A 21690-nucleotide genomic window follows, 5' to 3' on the forward strand; every position below is an offset into this window, starting at 1 on the left:
GTCGACTAACTTAATGTAATATTGCCACCTAGTGATCTGTCCTAAGAGGGCTAGAGCACATCACTAACAGTAAATTCACTGCATTGTTTAAGATTTTTTTCCATTTGCAAAGTAGATACCAAAGCACATGATACATTTCTAAATTCCTCAGGTGCTAACTATCAACTGGCAAGAGAATATGTTCTCCAGTTTTAGTAACATTTGGTTATTTGGGACGCACATTCATGACACAGTAAATCAGTATTTTGCACACGGTTCTTAGTTTTCCTTTGGGTTATCCATTTTCCTGCCCCAGTCTAAAACATGCTAATAGGTGGTGGAACTTCTACACCACATTGCCCCCAGGGGTGAATGTTTGTGTGCATTGAGCCCTGCGATGGACTGGCAACTGTTTCTATGTGAGTTCTACTGTTTTACACCCAGAGTTACTAGCACAGACTCCCGATCCATGATAACCCTATATCCACCATAAAATCAAGATAAAACAGAATCAGAATCAGAATCAGGTTTATTGGCCAAATGTTTTGACACACACAAGGAATTTGGTTCCAGCTGTTGATGACTCTTAAAAATACAGACAGAAATAACACTATACATGTAGCTTGGATTATACAAGACAAAAACAGACATGACAAGACAAGACAAGATAAGACCAGACAAAACAGACCATATGAGACAATGTGAGACAATATTAGCAAGTTTACATTATTTGTAAGAATGAGAATGTTAGTGGGTTTATTACTATTTTAGGCCTTTAGTTATATGATTACTTATTATTTCCTAATTTCAGAAAAGATTGTGAACAGATTAAGTAGGATTTTTTTTAATCAAAGCTTTTCAATTTTTTTCTAATCAAAGCTTTTACAGCAACTAGCTAGATGTTTTCATCATGTAAGTGGTGCAGTGTGACAAAACAAGCTAGCTAGATATGTTCAGTAATGTTCTTCTTAAATGTAAATTCAAAATGTATTTGCTACAATAGTACAATGTGTGTAAATGTATGTTTTGTTTGGTTTGGGGTTTTGTTTTTTGGAAGCACTGAAATAGCTGCATAATGTAATAAAAAGTAAAATTTTTACACTCCAATTTCACACCCAAAAAAACAAATAAGTATTCTTTTCAGAGCTTGTAGGGTAGCTAACTAGTTTATCAGCAGGTTAGTTTGACTGTAGCCTTTCTACTTTAAATCACAAGTAGCTTGACAAGTTACAGTTGCCATTAATTAGCTCATTGCAGAAGAGATACAAAAGCTATACATAAACAAAAGTACAAAAGGAAAAAAGCATGAATCAAATACTAAAAATACTATAACACAATAATGATAATTTAGTTTATGATTTAAAAGATATTTTGAACATTTTCAAAACTTGTATTTTGAACTCCTTGATAAGTCTTGGATAAGTGCTTCCAGGTTAAAAGTTCAGAAGACCAAGTGGCCATTTCAGCTATCACTAGTAGAGTTTCCATTCACACTCTGTTTTATTAATGTACAAGAATATTGGTTAATCATTAAAAACATCGTTATTGATACAGTTTCCTAAATGAAATCTCAGAAAATCTCAATATTATAAAAATGGCCAATATAGCAGCTTGCAGCCTGTGAGACATGGATTGTACATTGTGAGAGTTTTTCTTGCATTTGTAATTAATAATATTCTGTGCAAAGATAACTAATTTTTTACACACACACACACACACACACACACACACACACACACACACACACACACACACACACACACACTATGTGTTGTCAAGTGTTGTCAAGTGTGTGCTGTCAAAGAAGTTACCCTCTTAGCACCTTCGTCCACTGAGAAAAGCCACATTTGGTGGATAGTATGGATAGTTTCACTGGATGATGTTAAGTCCAGTGTTAGTACCGTTGACAAGGCAGCATCCTTCTCACCTGACAGAAATATCTATCAATTTAACACACACTAGGATAAAGATTTGCCTAGTCAACAAACTCAGCAAAGCTATATAATGTATAAGGTATACATGTGAAGCAGCAGGTAAAATGCTAGTAAACAAGACCACACACATAATTGACCAGTTCTTCAAATTTTAATAGCAGATCCTGTTAAAAAAAAAAAAGACATATTGAATGCCATCACCTCTAACTCATACTCATCTACATGTTTGAATGTATTTATGCTGCTGAGACAGTAGTAGAGAAGTCTACCCAGCTTAATGAGGAGAAATTTGAATAAGGCAAATATAACTGAAAATATTAAGACCATTATCAAAGACTTGATGCAATACAATTAATGCATAATCTTGCATTTAAACCGAATACACGCAGGAGCAGAGCTGCAATATTCGAGTGTTAATAAAAAATATCATTAAATATTTCAAACTGTGAAGTTGAACTGTAAAAGTTTAATGAGTTCAGCTTCTAGCTCCTGTTCAGCCACTGGGAGCATGCAGACGTCGGGCTCAGAATATTTCCACTTCCGCTTTTGGGGCGGAAGACAAACTCATAAGTCTTCACGTAGAAGGAAATATTGTGAATAAGATTACTATTGGTAAAGCGTATAGCTAAGTTAAGAAAACGTTCTCAGGCTGGGCAACGATACGATATTAAGGAGAAGGAAATCTCATCGATTGAGGGAGAAAGTAGTGAAGACGCGGAAGTCGTATAACACTGGAGGTAAACGATAATTATGAGTTTTATTTTATATAGCATCCTGGCTAAGCTACTAGTCGGGCCGCGCTGTTTGGACCGCTTACAGCGCGCTAGCAACCATGTACTAGCCTAGCTGGATAGCTTAGCCTGGATAGCTTAGCTTGCAAATTAACAGGTCGTGGTCGCCGGCGTGTGAACAGCTTTTATCCTTAAACCCCAAAAGTCACTTTCCCCCCCAAAAAATAGCGTTATAACAGAGTGTTTGTAAACGTCCACGCCGGTGTGTTTAGCTTTAAGCTGACATGTAGTAAGTAGCATTTAGGATGGGGAGTGGCACAGGAGGGCATCAGATAGATGTGAGTCAGCATCAAAAGTCAGTCTGAGAAATAAGTTAGTGCTTGTGAAAACTCTTCTTATGTTTTAACAACCTAATAAATGCGTGTGAACGGTATTGTAGTAACTGAGCGTTTGTTTACATGTTAGCCGAAGCTAAGTTGCCTCCTACTGCTCCTGTTTGTGCGAGAGTGAAACTTGGCACCAATTGACACTCGGATGAAGTGGAAGTGTGTAAGAGAGAGAGCACCATTTTTGATACAAGGCCCCGAGTTGCTCACTGCTGTATTTTTTAACATGAACTAACGGAAAAAGAATGTGCTGTTTCATTAGCTTAGTGTACGCAGCTAACGCTAACGCCCAGTGACTCCACACTTGACCCTAACTAACTGTAATGAGTACAGTGACGTTACAGTTAGCATTACATCAGGCTTGCTATGATCTCAGTTCTGATATATAGTATAGGTATTGAAAGCTTCCACTTTGTGTTTTTTATTTTATTTTATTTATTTCAGACGACATGAGTAAATCTTTTAGCCTGTTACTCATTCATTCCTGTTCTCATTCAGGTTCATTTGCATGAACCAACAGTAGAAATAGCTTTAAATCTTCTTGGTTTATCAGACCTTTATACCAGGCCAATACACATTGGTATGGTTTGAGTAATTTTATTTACACATTTAATATGCTATAACCACCTACTGCATGTGTGTCATTATTCATTTGCCAGCTGTCATGGTGGGCGAGCGGCGCAATGGGAACCTGCTGGTTCAACTTGGACCAAAACAGCAGGCTTACCCAGAGGAGCTGATCCGTCAGAGACGTACCCATGATGGCCAGACGGAGTATCTGATCCGCTGGAGCCTGCAAGCTGTAGATGATGGCTCCATCTCAGGCAGCAGCGGTAATGAAGGAGGCAGCAGCAGTAGCGGTAACTCTGGAGTGGGAAGCTCCAGTGGGTGCGCTTCAGGAGAGAGTAAGACAGAGAATATCCTGATGTGGATGACTACTGAGGATGTGTATGCTAACTGCCCTACTCTACTTGGAAAGCGCCCACTGCAGGAGGAGAAGGCGAGACCCAGTGGCCAGTTCCCATCCGATGTCACCTTTGATGAAGTGGACCTTCGTGACATGAAGGAAGACGTCAAAAACCTTGTTGAGCGAGCTCGGAAGCAGATGGCCAAAAACAGCGATTTTGCCATTAGCCTTACACACACCATTCATGTGCTGAGTGCTTATGCAAGCATTGGCTCACTGGTGGGAGTCTTCAAGGAAACTGGGGCACTTGACCTGCTGATGGAGCTGCTGGGAAACAAAGAGCGACAAACCCGTCGCAGTGCTGGCAAGATGCTGCGTGCTCTGGCCTCTCACGATGCAGGTATGTAACAACTGTGACTGTACTCTTTGCACATACCAGTGTACCACTAATCTGGGAAGGTGTTCAACTACATTTTGAATCGGGGATTTGTGCTCATTCTAAGAGCATTTGTGAAGTCAGGTGCTAATGTTGGGAGAGGAGTCCTTGGATGCAGCCAGTATTCTGGGGCTCTTTAGTTCTTCCGCTTCATCCTAGTGAAGCCATATCTTTATGGACCTCGCTTTGTATACCAGGGCATTGTCATGCTGGAACGTTGCATGCTTTGCATTGTGGAATATGCATATGTGGAATACGGCAACGAGTGAGAGATAGATAACATAAGTGTGCTGCTGTAAAAGCCAATTTTCATATATTGAAAATAAATTACTGTATTTTTGATCACACAAAAAATCACAGAAGCTGGTGTGTCTGAAGCACTTTAAGCACGTTTTTATTCTGCTGTTAGTTGCAGTGATTTCTTGAACCCAGACTGAAAGGCTGTTTTTTTGTGATCTCAGTATTCGTGTGTTGCACACACATTTAGAGTATTTGGCACACTAATGTTTAATTCAAATACTCACTAGTTGGCTGCATCATAATTTACCAGGAAGTTGATGGAAATATGCAATGAATTGTACAGCTTTGGGCCATGCACATGTTTTATACAATAAACAATCTTCCTTTGTATCTTAAATTATTCCAGCACTAAAAATTCAGAAGGTAATTTGCTAAGAATTGCCTCTGAACCCAGAGAGTATTAATAATGAGCTTACATCAAGACTAAAGGTCAGTTGTAAGCAATGATAGCCTTCAAAGTTTCAGCAAATAAATCCCTCCTGCTGTATGTTTCATTCGCATAAATTCTTACAGGAAGTAGCTTCATTCAGTAAAAGTGGGGAGGGAGGGGTGTTGCTCTGTAGAATTTCCTTTGAAGTTTAATGTTCATGAGATCAAGTAAAACCTGGTGCACTGTGGAAATAGTATTCTGTTTACTCAGAAGTTACTAAGCAACAGTTCAGCCACAAGGAGCCGAAATGTTTGAGCTGGATGGAGAGATACAGAGAACAAACATTCCAACATTGTGGTTATATACTTTTGAACTGTATTTGACAATAATGCTGGTTCATCACTACATTTATGGAAAAACAAATGCACACTACTTATTTTAAAAGACTACGGGTATACGTTTTTTCCCCCCTTGGTTTCCGAGGAAGGATACAGTGTGTGTGCTTTCAGTGCCGGAATGCTAAGTTTCCTTTTTTAGTTTATTTATATTGAAAATAACAAAAATCCTAAAATATAGATGTTTACAGACTTATACAAACTGTAAAGTGATCCATCTATCGCTTAAATCAGTGTTTCTCAACCAGGAGCTTGTTTTACAATTACAGATGTTCGGTGAGATTTCTAAAAATGATTTGAGAAGTGGCATAATGGTAAAAATAAATCCATTATAAGCCAAATAAAGGCCCAAAATTTGGTGGGTTTTTTTAATTGCATGTACATTTAGAGAGCCCACTTCATGAAAACATTGTTCATGAAAACATTGAGTGTACAGTCTACCATTAAAGTACTGAATTTGCAAGTCCAAATCTTTTGGTTTTGCTTGACATGTGAGTTCAAAAGAGATTTAATTTCCTGATACCTTTTGTGATGTTACTTACATGTAGGTGTGTTAAACAGTACTCGCGTCTAGGTGTGTTAAACAGCTTAGAGCATGGCACCTTTTGTTGAACACACACAGTTTCCAGATGATCAGACATATTGGGACATGTGACTTGTAGGTGTATCTTGTTTCCCACATGTGTCCTGTTAAATTGATTTGTTTAAACAGTTGTTAGCTCAGAATGTGTATACTTGGGTTGAGCTAGATTGACTTGTGAAGTCTGCATTTGGTGCTGAAAAGGATCAACCAGTATGAAGAATATGTGGTATGGGGATGTGGTAGCCTAGTGATTAAGGTGTTGGGCTACCATGTGAATTCGATTCCTACGTCCACCAAGTTGCCACTGCTGGGCCCCTGAGCAAGGCCCTTAACCCTCAATTGCTCATTGTATAAAAATTAGATTAAAAAAAAAAGCCGCTCTGGATAAGGGCATCTGCTAAATGCTGTAAATGTAAGAATAGAGAGCTGTCTATGTGGTGGAGCCATTCAGAATATGTAATAGGTAGACAGATGACAGACGTTTGAGAGCCACTGGCTTAAACTGCTGTAGCTTCATCTATAGGTAAAAATCAATAGAATTAGCCATTCCAGACTGTTTATTAGATGTAAAGGAAGTGTACATGGATTATAATTTGCACAAGTGTGATTACACTCGCCTCATGTGTTTGTGTGTGCTTTTGTGCACGGTATTGAAACTGTAAAATAACTTAAGCCAGGCTGTAAAGAAAATCAAATAAGTATTAGGTTACCACAGTTTGTGGTGTTGTTCTACACTACTTCTACACAGAATCTGAAAATGTGCAGAGAAAGAGCAGCAGTGATAGATGTTAGTTTGTTTTGTTTTTTTTTAAACACACTCAGTTTTCAGAAAGGAAGTACACAAGCAAGATATGGTGCATTATCACTTATTTACACTGGCTTATATGCTTTAGTAAATATTCCAAATATCCGTTCTGAGTCAGACTGTCCGATTTTTTTAAATGTGCATAGCCACTGTTGACAGAAGGATCATTAATCCAGCAAGATTTCAGATTTTTAAATCTTAAAAGCTGTTACAATTAGCACTGCCAATTTAAGAGCATGTGCATCAGCACAAATAGGAAGATTTCATTTTCAATATAGTTTCGGTGTGTAGTTGGTTAGCCTCTAAGATCAGTTTTACTTTCATCTCACAGAAAAACAATAGCTAAACTATACACAAACATCACTTCAGCATCACAATCAAACAGCCAGTCGCAGAAAGCTAATGCATGCTTCCTACAAGAGTTTACTCATTCATGCTTGTTCTCACTCATTCTCTGGTCATGGTGAGAGAGAATGTGAAAATGTCAGTGTACTTAAAGTGAGAAATGGGAGAATAATAATTTGGCTTTCGTACTGATTGTGTGTTGTGTTGATTCTAAAATCTTAGGCACTTGATGTGTTTCTTAAACCCCCCCCCCCCCCCCCCCCGTGCTCTTTTGCAGGAAGTCGTGCCTATGTGCTGCTATCCCTAAGCCAACAGGATGGCATTGAGCAACACATGGACTTTGACAACCGCTACACCCTACTGGAGCTGTTTGCAGAGACAACGTCTTCAGAGGAGCATGGCATCTCTTTTGAGGGCATCCACCTCCCTCAAGTAAACATCCCTCATCTCACTTAGTGCCTGGTTTGCTCTTTTATAGGAACTTGTTCTTAGTTATCTGAAACTTACATTTTACTTTGCATTTTTATACTGCAAAACTAGCTGTTAATTACCCAGTAGGGAAGTAAAACCAGCAGGAATGCCGAGAGAGTATTGTTATGTGATGATCAGTAACTTTGGAGCTACACAGTGCCTCCAGAAAGTATTTACACCCTGGTGATTTTACTTTTGCTGTATTGCAGCATCAAATTCAAATATATTAGGAAGGGATTATTTTTTTGCTTCTTTTGAAGTGACTCTTTACAGAAATAAAATGAGTATCCTTCATTATTTCTAAGTCTTAAAATGTAAAAAAATTCTAAACACCACTTTAGTCATTACAAACGATTTTAGTTCCAAAAAGTAAGAAATTACAGATTTGAGTGTCTGAGATATGTTTCTGTAAGATTGCACATGCTGGCATCAAACTTCTTCCACAAATGTTCTCCAAAGCTTTAGACACTGGATGTCTGGAACAGGTTCTCAGTAAGAATTTGCTTGTATATGAGGGCATTCCGTGAACTCTGTAACTCCTACGCTGTGGTGTAGATGGACTCTTGAACACTTCTCTGATAATTTTCTGAGCACTCAGCTAGCCCGTGCCATATAGATCCACCTTGCTATAAGAGAAGTCAGTGTTCCTAAACAGTTCACAGCTTTGCCGGTTGAGTTTTTCCTCCTTTATCTTCATTGCTGTTCCTTGGGCCTCATTACAGCATGACTGATCTGAACTTTCTTTTTTAGTTCTGAGACCTTGCAAAGACAGTGGACCTTATTGTACTGCTGTACATTTGCATTCAAACTGACCACAGTGTACACGGATTAACACATTTAGTATGAGTGCGCAAGAAAATGAAATACTAGTTCTAAATTAGATTGTTTAAGGAAGTGGAGATGAATAATTAGCAGCTGTCTATTTATTTATGGATTTTAATTCTGGGGACATTGCGCTGTATTTAATTTTACATTTTAGCAAGTAACAAGCAGCAAAAAAAAAAAGATAATACCCGTTGTCCCCTAATATATGTAAATTTGATGTTGTACTGAAAGAAATAATCATTGAGGGGTGAATCCATTCTGTAGATAGTCTTCTATGTCACAAATGCTTAAATCTTCCACAGCAGTTTATGCCTTTTGCGTTAGATATATGTAGCTTCAGATTTGTGTCCTGAAACAGTATTCTTTTGTTCAGAATTGGGCTTACAGCATAAATGAGCCTTTCATTACTAGTGTACAGTATGTATGTGCATTTACATTACAGTGGTATATTTATTACTCTTATGCATATGACTATTATTATGATACTGGATCCTCTTGACTTTTTTCAAAATATTTTCTTTTTATTTATAAGCAATATACATTGCATAATAATCGAACAAATGAAACAACTCCACCTCGCCAGAGGCTAACCAACAGGAAATACAAGCATGGATGATATCATATGGATTCCTTAAAGTTTAACATGCTATTTTGACTTGGGTTGTGATTCTCTGTGGTTATAGATCCCAGGCAAACTGCTCTTTTCTCTGGTGAAGCGATACCTGTGTGTGACCTCACTGATGGACAAGCTCAACACCTTCGGGGCCGAGTTGAGCTCAGAGCGGCAGGAGCCTGGCCCCTCCTCTTCCACAGCAGCTCACCAATCAGAGCAATCCAGGCTACACCGGGAGTTTGAGTTCACCATGGCAATGGCGAACCTCATCTCAGAGCTGGTGCGAGTGATGGGCTGGGATCGTAATCGCCAGCCGCCCCTTGCCTCCACCACAACACCTTTGGGAGCAGAAGAGATAGTGGGAGATATGAACAGACGCACCTTACGTTCTATCTTCCAGCCCCGTTTTTCTGCTTCTCCCGTTATGACCACAACAGTAACAGCAGCACCTGCTCCACCCAAAAAGAAGGCAAATGGCTTCAGGACTCGCACAGACTTCTCCACACGTTCAGCTTATGTGGAGTATGTCCAGGACACCCTGAAGAGCGGCATGCAGGTGCGCATGCTGGAGGACTATGAGGAAGTCAGTGCCGGTGATGAGGGAGAGTTTCGCTACAGCAATGACGGCTCACCGCCTGTTCAGGTAGACATAGTGTTTGCTATTTTCCCCCACTGTCTTCCTTAAACGCTGTCAGATGTATGACAGACTTTGTGATTATGCTGTAGGTGTACTGGAACTCAATCTCCAGAACATACTGGGTGCACTGGCACATGATTGAGATTCTGGGAAATGGAAGCAGTGGACAAACCGAGAAGGAAACTCAGGAAAAGGCTCTTTCTCTAACCGAGACAATTAAACTTACTGCAGGTAAGACTGGATTACACACACACACACACACACACACACACACACACACACACACACACACACATTTGGGTAATAGGACACGATTGTGTTATTGGCTCATTTAGCCTTGCTCCAGTATGCTTCCCTGCACCATGGTAAAACCGCTGTTGCTAATTAATTACTGACTTTTCATGTGTGTTGGTGTATCCCATCTTCTTCTTCTTGTGTTACAGTAAGTCAGATGTTCTCAAAGCCACCTGGTGGGCTGTACTCATTACCTTACCTAACAGACAGCCTGCAGGATGATGCAGAGACACTTACTCGTGCTGAGTGGTGGGAAGTGCTTTTCTTCATCAAGAAGCTGGAGCCAAAGCAGCAACAAGAGATCAACAACATCCTTCGACAGAATATTGATGAACAGGCATTTACAGATTTCTGATTCCTTTATGAATCTTCAGAATAGATAATGGAGTACAGATGGGCTTTTTTTAGCTACTTCAAGTATGTTTCAGTTATTAAGTGACTTTTGTTTAAAGATTTCATTTTCTAATTTTTTTTTCTGTCAGATGGTGGAGCTGGATGAGGCCACTTTAATTCAGATGTCGGTTTCGAGTGAGGTTGCCCGAAAGGTTCTGCATTATCTGAAGCAGACCCTACAGGCCTCCTGCTTGGGTGACTTGCTCTGTGCACACGCCTTTGCTAAGCACTACTTGCGCCGTGGTGGAGCCAGTCTGGAGGATGAGGAAATGTTCACTGACAACTCTCTCAACAGCTCTGGGATTGGTATGCAGGGAGCCTCATCATCTTCATCAGTGACACCTAAAGCTTCTACCTCTGCTGATTCTTTTTCCATTAATGGCTGTGTATCTAAGAAACCCAAAAAAGAGATTCTTGTAGATAACAGCAGCGGTAACAGCGACACAGAGTGTGAGCTACCAGCAGAAGATGAGACTAAGTATCCCATAGATCTGGAGGAAAAGATGAAATGTGAGTTGCATCTGGTAGTTTTCGATTTTAGATTTTTACACTGAAATTACACTAAATGAGTAAAGGTTTGTGGAAACATGACCATCACACTTATATGTGGGTCTTCTCCAACACTGGAGGCGCACAGGTGTATAGGATGTCTTTGTATTTTGAAGCATTACAATCTCCTTTCACTTGAATGGGGCACGAACCCCACAACAACGCCCCTGTGCACAAAGTGAGCTCCATAAAGACGTGGTCTGGAAAGTAAACTAAATTTGGAATGGGATGTTCACAAATCTTTGTTCATATAGTGTATTGATTCCTGCAAGAACCAATACAAAAAGATATCTGTACATTCAGTCTGCCACCAAATTACTGTGGTTATGGAATTGCTTTCAATTTGAGAAAAATAAAAATCTGATATCTTTTATTTTATTATAGTATTTAATAACCCAAAAGTACAAGGTAAGAAGACAGCCTTGGAGAAAATTGGAGAGGTTGTGGACATTATGAAGAAGAGTAGCTCTGACTCTGGACAGCTGCTGGCTGGCATGAAGTTTATGTGTAAGATCCTGGATGAAGAGGGGCCTCAGGAGCGTAGCACTCTTCGATCAGACTCAGCACAGAGCATCCGGTGAGTGAAAATACACCCCGTAACAACAGATTATATCTGATTATTCAAATCCACTTAAGGAGATTTCACATGGATTGTAGCTTATGTATCTCCAAGGCACATTTGACAACTTAAAATGAATACCTTAAAAATGATGTAAGGAGGAAAAAAAATTATTTTGGAAATTGGAGCCATCTTATTAAAAAAAGAAAAGAACACATAATACAGCAATTGGTGTTCTGTTTGGCCAACATGGACAGATTGCCTACGGTGCATTTGTGCAAAGTCTTATACAGAAACAAAATGCATGAAATGACTAGGTATCAACAGTTCTAGTTCAGTTTTGCTGTAGATTTAATTGCTTCAGGAAATGCATGATACACAGTCTCTCACCACTGAAAATATGTTCCAAATTGTTCATATCTGTGCATTTCTAAGTTTCTGAGGGTCATGTCACATGTATATCAACTGAGTTTGCTGTATGATGCTTAAACTTCTGGCTAACCACAGACCCAATCCTTTATTTCTTTAGGGACAAAGTCTTAAAGCTACTGGTTGAGATGGTTGGTAGTCAACCAAAACAAAATGCCATCATGGCTTTGCTTCTAACACGTAGCCTAATGCTCAAATATGAGTGGCGGGTTTCCTTCGCTACAGAGGGTGGAGTGAAAGCCATTTTATCCTGCATGCAGGAGTATCCCACCTGCACACAAGTGCAGCAGATTGCATTAGCAGTAAGTACCTTATTGACATCCACGTACACTCATAATTTCATTGCCTTTCTTCTGCACTTTGCCGGCCAGTAATAGTCCAAGTGTCTGCCCGACTCATTCTGTGGGTGCGCACACAGCCAGCACTATAGCTAAGTACAAACAATCTAACAATGCATGTAAATACTGTAAGATGTTAGAAACAGAAAATGCATCATTTGGAATTTACTGTATGTGTACAATAGTCCACAAATCCTCCTTTTATTGTTTATCATCTTACAGATTTTAGGGATTAGCAGTTTTCCAGTCCAACTAAACTAGCCTCAATTAACCTTAATTCTATTGATCAGTGAATTTTCCAGCCTGAATTTCTGTGTTATAACAAAACATACAGGTAAATGAGCAAGACGAACACAAAATATATATGTTCTCCCTTCAGACATTAAAAGTCATAACTGGTGCCAGTAAGCATGACCTACGAAGTGTGGGAAGCTGCCTGCCCCTCTCTGAATCGGGCACTCAGATGATGCTGGAGATCTTTGCAAGCATTGGCTCAGCAACACCTGAAGGGTCAAAGGGGCTTCTTGGAGCAATTCCATCTGCCATTGATCTTATGCTGAACACCTCTAGGTAGGTGACTGAAAGCTATTATCAAAATTACTTCTGTCTCAAAATACCAGAAAAGCAAGTCTTTTTTCTGTTTAAAATTGTTTTTAGCTGACTTGATATTGTTGAAATTGTACTGCCTAAAGATAAATCATCTGCAAGTGTTTTCTTGAAGCGAACAGCCACTAGAATATTTGATTGCCTTGAAATTTCCATTAGTTCTTGTTTTACAAACCTTCGAAATCTATTAAAATTCACGATTCAGGCCATCCTTAAAAATTTTTTGGTTTGCGGTAATAGTAAAAAAAAAAGGGTCGGTAGGTAGGTCTATATTATTATTTTTTTTCCAAGTTTCAATGTAAAACAAAAAAAAAGGTACAATTTCTGTGATGGTGATTACGTAGGTAAATTAGCATATCGTGACGTCACTGACTGGGTCTTCAACCCGTGCCTTCGGGCGCATGATTGCAAACTTTATTTTGATGCTGGACACAGTTTTTCCAGAACTTCGTGCCAAGTTAAAGCGGTGTTGAGCTGTTTTAATGAATTTTTTAGATGTATTATGGTGCCCGAACCCGTAAGACTTTGAACGGTGACCGCGGACATTTTGTTTACTGCAGCCGCAGCGCGAACCGTTGACTCTGACAGTGAATGAGAGTATGAGACGAAGCGAACTCACAGGCCATAGTGTGACATCCATTAACCAATAGTGTAAACATAGATGACGTCACGGTTTTTTTTATTTAAAAGAAAGAACGTAGCCTTCGTTTGTATGTACAGTAGGCCTAGGCAATTTATATATTTACAATACTTACTAAAATATAATTATTATTATTTTATTGCTTTTCTATTAGTTGTTTAAAGAGTAAAAAAAAAAAAAAAAATGGTCGTTTTTAACACAAAAAAATAAATAAATAAATTTGAGTCAGTCCTAAAATGACAAGGATGGCCTCATTACATAATTTTTTTCAAAATATTTGAAGATGTGTGGTATTTTTGTAGAAATCTACAGTCAGGTCCATAGATATTTGGACATATTGGTCAGTGGTGTTGCATATCGTACCTGTCCACCACAGTATTATATGGTTTCGGATGGGATGCTAGAATTTGATCTTTATTTATGTTGCCATTGTTTTATGTATCTGAAGATGTTGATCTTCTAATGATACATGTTTCTCGGCTTCATTTAGTTGTAGTCTATCCGTACGGAATGGGCTGTTGGTGATAATCATGCTGATCTCCAGCCACAAGAGCCTAGCAGAACAACTGGTGGCCTGTGACATCACCACCGTACTCCGGAAGTGCCTTTCTGGACACCGCTCAGAAAGCATGCTGGCAATAATTGCCCTCACTCACATCTCCAACGTTCATAAACTGGAAAAGCAAGGTAGCATTAACGAACGCTCATGTATGTTTACTTTTGATTTCAGAACAACGTGTTCTGAGTAACTTTTTTGGATTGCTTCCTGTAGAGTCTAAGGAGGAGCTTGACTTCAAGGACACAGAGCTGAAGATGTTAGTTGTAGGTCTAAAGGAGATGACTACCACCAAGGAGGTGATCCAGACGCTGGAACAGCTGCTGTGTGATGAAACCTCTCAGCTGGAGGATGAGAGGAATGAGGTGATGCATAGCAGAGACACATTTCAGGACCTGGTGCGCCTCATGGACCAACACAGAGTGGAGCGCACAGTACAACTCTCCATTCTCAGGCAAGGAGTCCAAAGTTTGCACTTCATTTGCTTCATTTATCTGACCAGACCACACCAAATGACATAGTTTACATTAAGATTTTTAAATGGAGTGTCTCCTTACAATCCAGTGTGATGTATAGATGATTCTTAAATCTTTTAAGACATTATTTGAGGCCTTTATTTGCAGTGAATAACTTTGGCTGCTCCTGACCATCAGTTTGTGAATAAAAGATCTAATTATGACAATATTTTATGGCATGGCTTCACTCACACCAGGATTGTTTTAGTCTGGAAAAGGGTAATAAATAATAAATAATGACTTGCTTTATTGCTATGTTTCTAACAGAATCCTGAACAAGTTCTTGGACAATTACCAGGAGGATTTACTTCCCTGGCATGAGAGTATTGAACCTTCTCTCTCATCTATGACAGCTTGTATTAATGACAGAGAGGTACCTAGTTGTCTTCACATACATACTTGTTTGCTAAAAGTTCTCTCTTACTCCACTTTGGTGCTTCTTTTTTAAGATTCCTACATCTTTCTCTTAATATCTAGGCCGTGCAGCAGTTTATCCGTTTCCTATACCGACTGGCTTCTCTGAACAAAGACTATGCTGTAGTTATGTGTCGTCTTGGCACTAAGGAAACACTTGTCAAAGCTTTGGACAAGCATAGCACCAACTTGCTACTGGTCACAGAGCTACGAGACCTCATTAACGATTGTGAAAAGTATGCCAGCCTTTACAAGAAGATGACCACCAGTGTGTTGGCTGGATGCATACAGGTAATTACAGTAACTGTCGATATTGTTCCTTGTCTGAGTTTTAACAGGGTTTTCACTACTAACAGAGTACAGGAATTTATTTTTGTTAAACAAATGTCTTATATATTACTAGGGCTGTCAGCTTTCTCAGTCATATTGGTGTGAAGTTTGCAAACTACAACCTGATTGTGCTTTTGATTTTTATGTTAAATAAACTGATCCTATTAAAAAAGTGACAACTTTCTTTTCCATCTACTTTCTCTTTTTAATTTTTACTTTTTGTTAATCACTACTCTCCCATCCCCCAAGAAAAAAGTGGAGAGGTGCATAAGAACCTGATTACAATAACAATAGTATGTGATTTTAAAAAGTAACTAAGGATATAATTCATTACTATTTTCAGAATTAATTCTGTACGTTATCACATAACTCGGGTGGCCAACCCGCGACTCCCGAGCCGCATGCGGCTCTTTGCCCGGTTTCATCCGGCTCATGCGTTCATACCGAAGTTTGTATTTGTGTTTTTAATATACATGTTTGCTTCGCTTGTGTTCAATACGGTATTTTCGTCAAACGCGCATGTGAGTGGGATGAAAATACCTCAAAGTTTCCCAGTAGGAGCAAGATCATTTGAGTAAACAATTTGTGTGAAGGTCACTCTCAATATGGCAGGGGAAAAAAAGGTGACGTTCAAGTGTGCTCATGTGTATGATGCGGCTCTTTGCGGTAACACGGTAAAAAAATGTGGCTCTTGGTCTCTGACTGGTGAATGCCAGCCCTAATGTATACTGCTCTAGGATCAATTAAAAAAAATCTTAATCATCAGAAATATTTGCCATCACAGGAAGTCTCATATGATTTTGTTTCACACTAGATGGTTTTGGGCCAGATTGAGGAACATCGACGCAATCATCAGCCTATCAACATCCCTTTCTTTGATGTGTTCTTGCGCAACTTGTGCCAAGGTTTGAGAACAACACATGATAAGAAGTTATAAGTGATGAATTTTAAAACCCAGGGAGGTCAGATATGTTCAGTATTGAGTATTGAGTCTGGGCTGCAAAGTCCACAGATTGGAGCAAAACGAAATGTGGTATGTGTTTTGATTTTTAGCTCAATGTTGTTGTTTTCCAGGTTCCAGTGTGGAGCTGAAAGAGGATAAATGCTGGGAGAAAGTGGAAGTCTCCTCTAACCATCACCGAGCTAATAAGTTAACTGACAAGAATCCCAAGACATTCTGGGAATCCAACGGTTGCACAGGCTCTCATTTTATCAATATTTACATGCACAAGGGGGTAGTGATTAGGTTTGTATATATTCATCCTATATGTTTGAAACTAGTCATCATATAGAGCAATGAATATTTGTCTTTATTTATCTGTTTATTTATTAATAATACAGTGGTAAAAATCACAACATACTGTTTATTAAATCATATTTATTAAGTTATTTCTTATCACTTTTATTGCTATTAGCCAGTTTCATCCACCACTCGAATAAATCAAAACGTCATTTGATATTTTTACCCGACAGAAATAAAGCAAGGGCAAAATAAATGCATGTTTATATAGGTTTGGTTTTTCTTCTGCAGGCAACTTGCAGTCCTTGTAGCCAGCGAAGATTCCAGTTACATGCCGGCACGTATAGTAGTACTGGGTGGAGATGATCCCACAAACATCAATACTGAACTCAATACTGTAAGAAATCATACTGTCTCTGCTACACTAACGTTGTTAATGCAGTTTCTTATTCTTTTTGAACGAAAGCTTTATCTGATGTTTGACAGGTCAACGTGCCACCATCTGCTAGCCGTGTTGTTCTGCTGGAGAATATGACCCGCTTCTGGTCCATAATTCAGATCCGTATAAAGAGGTGTCAGCAGGTCAGGAGTATTTTTCTGTTCTTCTTTGTGGTGTAATGATGTTTAAATGAACAGATGTATGTGAATGTTTGGTAAACATCAAATCTAAATGAAGGAAAAAGGAATCCTGTTGAATTAATGCATGGATTCATTTTGCATCAGGGTGGTATTGATACTCGAGTGCACGGCTTTGAAATTCTGGGGCCGAAGCCAACATTCTGGCCAGTGTTCAAGGAGCAGCTGTGCTGTCGTACCTACCTCTTCTACACAACCAAGGCTCACACCTGGTGCCAGGAAATCTTAGGGGACAGGAACCAACTGCTGCAGCTTTTCAATAAGTGAGTAATGTGCTGCTTATAAGAGCTCTTTCTTATTATTTATCTGAGCTTAAAACCCCATTTTGCAAGGGACTGCTAGCCAAGTTAGCATCAGAAAGAATAACACCACAAAATGGACACGTGCAATATTAACATTTTAAAAGCCCGAGCGAAAACTTTCTCACCCAGAACATTAAGAGTACAATATAAACAAATCATTTAACAAGTTTGTTTTTTTAATAAACCAAAATATCCAAGAATGTGGAGCTAAAACATAGTAATAAGGCGATTAGGTCATATGCTAGATTATATAGCTGACTGACTGGAAATTTTAAATTACTGTTAAAATCTGACCACAATGTCTGTAAGTGTTTTTAATAAGTTACTTGCTGTGTAAAAGTAAGTCAGGGGACCTGGATTTGTTTAAACTTGAACATACTTTGCTGCCTATTTAAGGTGCTTCATCAGTTTTTACAGAACATCTCTTATGGTCCCATGAGAGTGATTGAAGTCAATGTTGTGACCTGGTGTGAAGCTGCTGTGGTGAATGTGTTAAAACTGCATTGCAAGATGATAACTTGTCTTGCCTAATCCAACAGAAGTAGTTGCATGTTGGTCTATAGGGTCTCCTTCACTAAACGTTTAAACTCAACAAAGCTTTGAGTTTTGAGTACATCTATGAGTCTAAGAAGCCAGTCTTAGAGCAGCTTGTGAGATTTGTAATAACAGAAGACAATTTACTGTCATGTGTAAATAAGAATGGTTAAAGACAGCCTTTATTAAATGACGAGACAAAGGGTAAAAGGGATAATTGGACAAAAAAATAGGTATATTTACGAAGCAACAGTATAAATAAATGCTGCATGCTGTGGTTCACATATTCTATGTTAAAGAATTCATGATCTCAGTAAGTTCTAGTCTTGCATATCTTCTGGTCCTTAATTACTTGACTTGCTGTGTTTTTTATTCTTGTAAGGTTGAACAGTGCTCTGCGTCACGAACAAATGTTTGCTGACCGTTTCCTGCCTGACGCTGAGGCTGCAGAGGCCCTTGGTCGAACTTGCTGGGAGGCTCTAATCACTCCTATTGTACAGAGCATCACTCTCTCTGGTAAACAGTCTCATATAGTCTGCTCTGAATATTTAGCTGCTAAATGAAGTGGCGAGGTCTTGTGGCTATTGTTATACTGTCAAGATTTTTTTTTTCCCCATGTAATTTATTCTGAGACAAAATATTTAAATTTTATTTAAAATGCTCTTGCACTCTTGCAACTGGGTGATGGTGATGTCCTATTTAATTATGGTTAAATAGGATTTGTGTTGAACATCCTCAGTGAAAAGAACAAAGTGATTTTTTTTTTTCTTTTCTTGACTTGACCTTATTGTAGAATATTACATTTTATTTTTCTCCGAGTAAGTGGTGTATGTATTATGTTTTTGGGTCGTGCATCTAGGCTTCTTGTTCGCATGATATCTCAAGATCGAGAGGTTGAATGTTTTAGAAACTATATGGAATATTTTTTCTTTTTTCTTTTCTTAATCAGACAGCCAAGCTCTTAGCCCACTGGCGTGGTTGCTCAGTGAGTACCTGGAGAAGTCAGAATCTTCAAAATGCTATAAGAGCAGGGCTGCGATCTTTAACTCCCGTGTGCGCCGTCTCTCCCACTTACTGGTTCATGTGGACACCAGCCGAGTGGATGTGGAAGAACTCAAACCTCCTGTCAAATCCAGTGAGTAATCTGAAAAAGTCTGTCTCCAACATATCATCTGCTTTGCCATACGTTTACTCTCATACATAAAAACCTATCAGTAGCTTTTAATTTAGCAGCACATTAAAAAAACATAGAAGTGAGTGTCTCTTAACACTGCATTCAAACCAACAAACATCAACGCATCAGGCAGCTGTTTGTTTTTCATGATCGTGTTCTATTTATGTAGTTTTCACACTTGGCACATTTTCTGTGGTCTGAATCCAAGTGCATTGTTTCCACTGTCCTGTGCAACATTGGTTTAGTTTTTAGACCAGGGCATTTGGGTGTCACAAACGCAGATGATCTTTTTCTTTCCTTCTTTCTTTTTCTTCTTCTTCTTCTTCTTCCTGTTTTTTTGGGGGGGGGGGGGGGGGTTAAAATACATAGCAGTGCACCTTGTCTGCTGTGTCCCACAACATTCCCCTGCCACTCATGGTACACGTATGCTGTGGAAAATAGTGGAACACTTTTACAGTTTGTTTAACTTCCTTATCAAATCTGGCCACGAGTATGAATCCTGTTCATGTTCACAGGAATCATGACACAATTCCAGTGCAATGGAAGTCAGACACTTCACTTCCTGGTGTGACACCTTTCATTTTAACAACTGCCAGTGTGAAAGCCCCTAAAATCTATTTTTAGGGTTGTTTTTTTTTTCTCTCAGTCATTCAGCGTGCACAAATTTTCAGACTATTCAAAATCAGTTAGGCTTCTGTTTTTCAAACTTATCTTTTTGCTTTCAGAAGGTATCAACAGAAGCAAAGATGTAAAGAGTAAGTAACAGTTTAGAGAATAATCAGCAATGTATTTCATGTGTGTTTTTCTTGCAGAATCTTTGTTTGTAATTGGGTTTTTCATCAATACATCCATCCAACTATCTATTCCATGGTGAAAAAGCACAAACGTTCATGTCATAGCATTTAAATTTTTATTTTTTTATTTTATTTTATTTTATTTTATTTATTTATTTTTTTATTTATGTATTTATTTATAGAGTGCACAATTTTTCCAGCTCTGAAAGACTTAATTGTTGTCAGTTAAGCTTTTGATTTCCATGGTCCTTTTTTTGCTTCTGTATTGTCACTGTGGGCACTTCTGAAGATTTCTGATGCAAAACCGATTGGTTTTTTTTTTTTTTGGAATTCAGATGGTAAAGAAGGAAAGAACAAGGAAGCATCTGCAGTGAGCTCGTCCTCCTCCTCATCTGCTGCTAAACCTAAAGTAAAGAACACCAGCAGCATCGCTGGCATTGCACTTTGCTGGCAGGCTGTTGTACAACGACAGGTAATTCACAACCTATTCGTATTTATTCATAAATTTATTATAATCATGTTCATAAAGTGCTACATTTATTCTTAAATATGTGGGGTTTTTTTTTTTTTTTTTTTTTTTTTTTTTTTGCCTGCAAATAAAAAAAGTTAAAATCTGCACGTTTATTTAAATGTGATAAGATTGAGTTAGTCATTTTGCTTTGTGCTTTTTGCAGGTGAAGAAGTTTCTGGACTTAACGTACAACCTCCCAGACTTTGTAGAACGCTACAAGGATATGTACTTGCGCCTGAAGAACGCCATGGAGGAGCTGTTTGGCCAGCAAACAGCCTTCGTGCTGGCACTGCGCCAGGGGTTTTCTGCAGCACTGTTGCAGCTCTCCATCATTACTGCTATGCATGTGAGTCTCACTGCTCTGCAGGACTTTCTCTCACACATTTGGTTGCAAGTCTTTTGCCTGAAAGCTCTGGGAGTGGTGATCATGAGTAACATTTTGATGACAAAATTGCTCAAATATCTTTAATGAAGAGCTGTCGAATGCTCATTTCTGATTTGTAAGAAGGTGATTATTTCCCAAATCAATTTCAACAGCGGCTTTGGCAGTAGATTCAGTTGCAAGGTTAGAATTAATACTATTCTTGTAGTAACTGTAACTAAAATGAAGACTATAATAATTGTTGTGATGTTTCTGAGTTTTCAATGTCAGACTTTTGTAACAGAAAAATACACAGATGGGTAAAGAGTGAAAAATTGGTGGTGACTATTTATAACTGCTATGACGTAAGTGATAACAGGCACTAACTTGTTTCAACGACATTCCACAATATTATATGTAACTATGAATTAAGGAAAGCACAGCATGTCATTTATTATGCAATATTCAAATTTATCACCGATTACCCAACAGCATTTTCTCTCATGTTTTATTCCTTCTATTACAGGCTCTTAATCTAAAGCTGTGATTCTCTTATGTCTTTCTGCTTTGCTAGGTGAGTGAACGGTTTGCTCAGTACATAGACCACATGATCCAGGAGAGCGGAGTGGATACTGGGAACGTGGAGACTCTAAACAAGTTACAGCAGTTTTTGGAGCCCATGCTTTTCCTCTCGGGTTTAGAGTTGGCCAACACATTTGAGCACTTTTACAGGTGTGGGAATTTGAAGACTTCTTTCTAAAAATGTGTGAATTACACTTGTAAGGGCTTATTTTTGAT

The 21690-nt window shown here is 38.8% G+C and overlaps 1 protein-coding gene across 4 annotated transcripts in view; it reads left to right on the plus strand.

Annotated features, from left to right (window-relative positions):
* Nucleotides 1-554: 554 nt before the first annotated feature.
* Nucleotides 555-21690, plus strand: part of LOC113644947 (cullin-9) — a 31758-nt gene continuing 10622 nt past the window's right edge. Inside the window, exons 1-25 of one of the 4 annotated variants that reach the window (XM_027150107.2) lie at nt 555-680; nt 3690-4337; nt 7449-7603; nt 9151-9723; nt 9807-9948; nt 10161-10348; nt 10494-10914; nt 11338-11530; nt 12042-12243; nt 12659-12849; nt 14016-14212; nt 14298-14535; nt 14864-14969; nt 15074-15301; nt 16155-16245; nt 16415-16586; nt 16872-16977; nt 17067-17162; nt 17304-17479; nt 18435-18568; nt 19002-19187; nt 19952-19981; nt 20356-20492; nt 20695-20877; nt 21467-21624. In XM_027150107.2, the coding sequence (XP_027005908.2) occupies nt 629-680; nt 3690-4337; nt 7449-7603; nt 9151-9723; nt 9807-9948; nt 10161-10348; nt 10494-10914; nt 11338-11530; nt 12042-12243; nt 12659-12849; nt 14016-14212; nt 14298-14535; nt 14864-14969; nt 15074-15301; nt 16155-16245; nt 16415-16586; nt 16872-16977; nt 17067-17162; nt 17304-17479; nt 18435-18568; nt 19002-19187; nt 19952-19981; nt 20356-20492; nt 20695-20877; nt 21467-21624 (5003 nt within the window). In that variant the 5' untranslated portion in view covers nt 555-628. Of the gene's footprint in view, nt 681-2445; nt 2651-3689; nt 4338-7448; nt 7604-9150; nt 9724-9806; nt 9949-10160; nt 10349-10493; nt 10915-11337; nt 11531-12041; nt 12244-12658; nt 12850-14015; nt 14213-14297; nt 14536-14863; nt 14970-15073; nt 15302-16154; nt 16246-16414; nt 16587-16871; nt 16978-17066; nt 17163-17303; nt 17480-18434; nt 18569-19001; nt 19188-19951; nt 19982-20355; nt 20493-20694; nt 20878-21466; nt 21625-21690 lie in introns of those variants that run through there. The other 3 variants (XM_047812032.1, XM_047812034.1, XM_047812033.1) reach the window with 3 other exon arrangements.

The sequence above is a fragment of the Tachysurus fulvidraco genome, chromosome 4 (assembly GCF_022655615.1).
Source record: "Tachysurus fulvidraco isolate hzauxx_2018 chromosome 4, HZAU_PFXX_2.0, whole genome shotgun sequence".
Classification (NCBI taxonomy): Eukaryota; Metazoa; Chordata; class Actinopteri; order Siluriformes; family Bagridae; genus Tachysurus; species Tachysurus fulvidraco.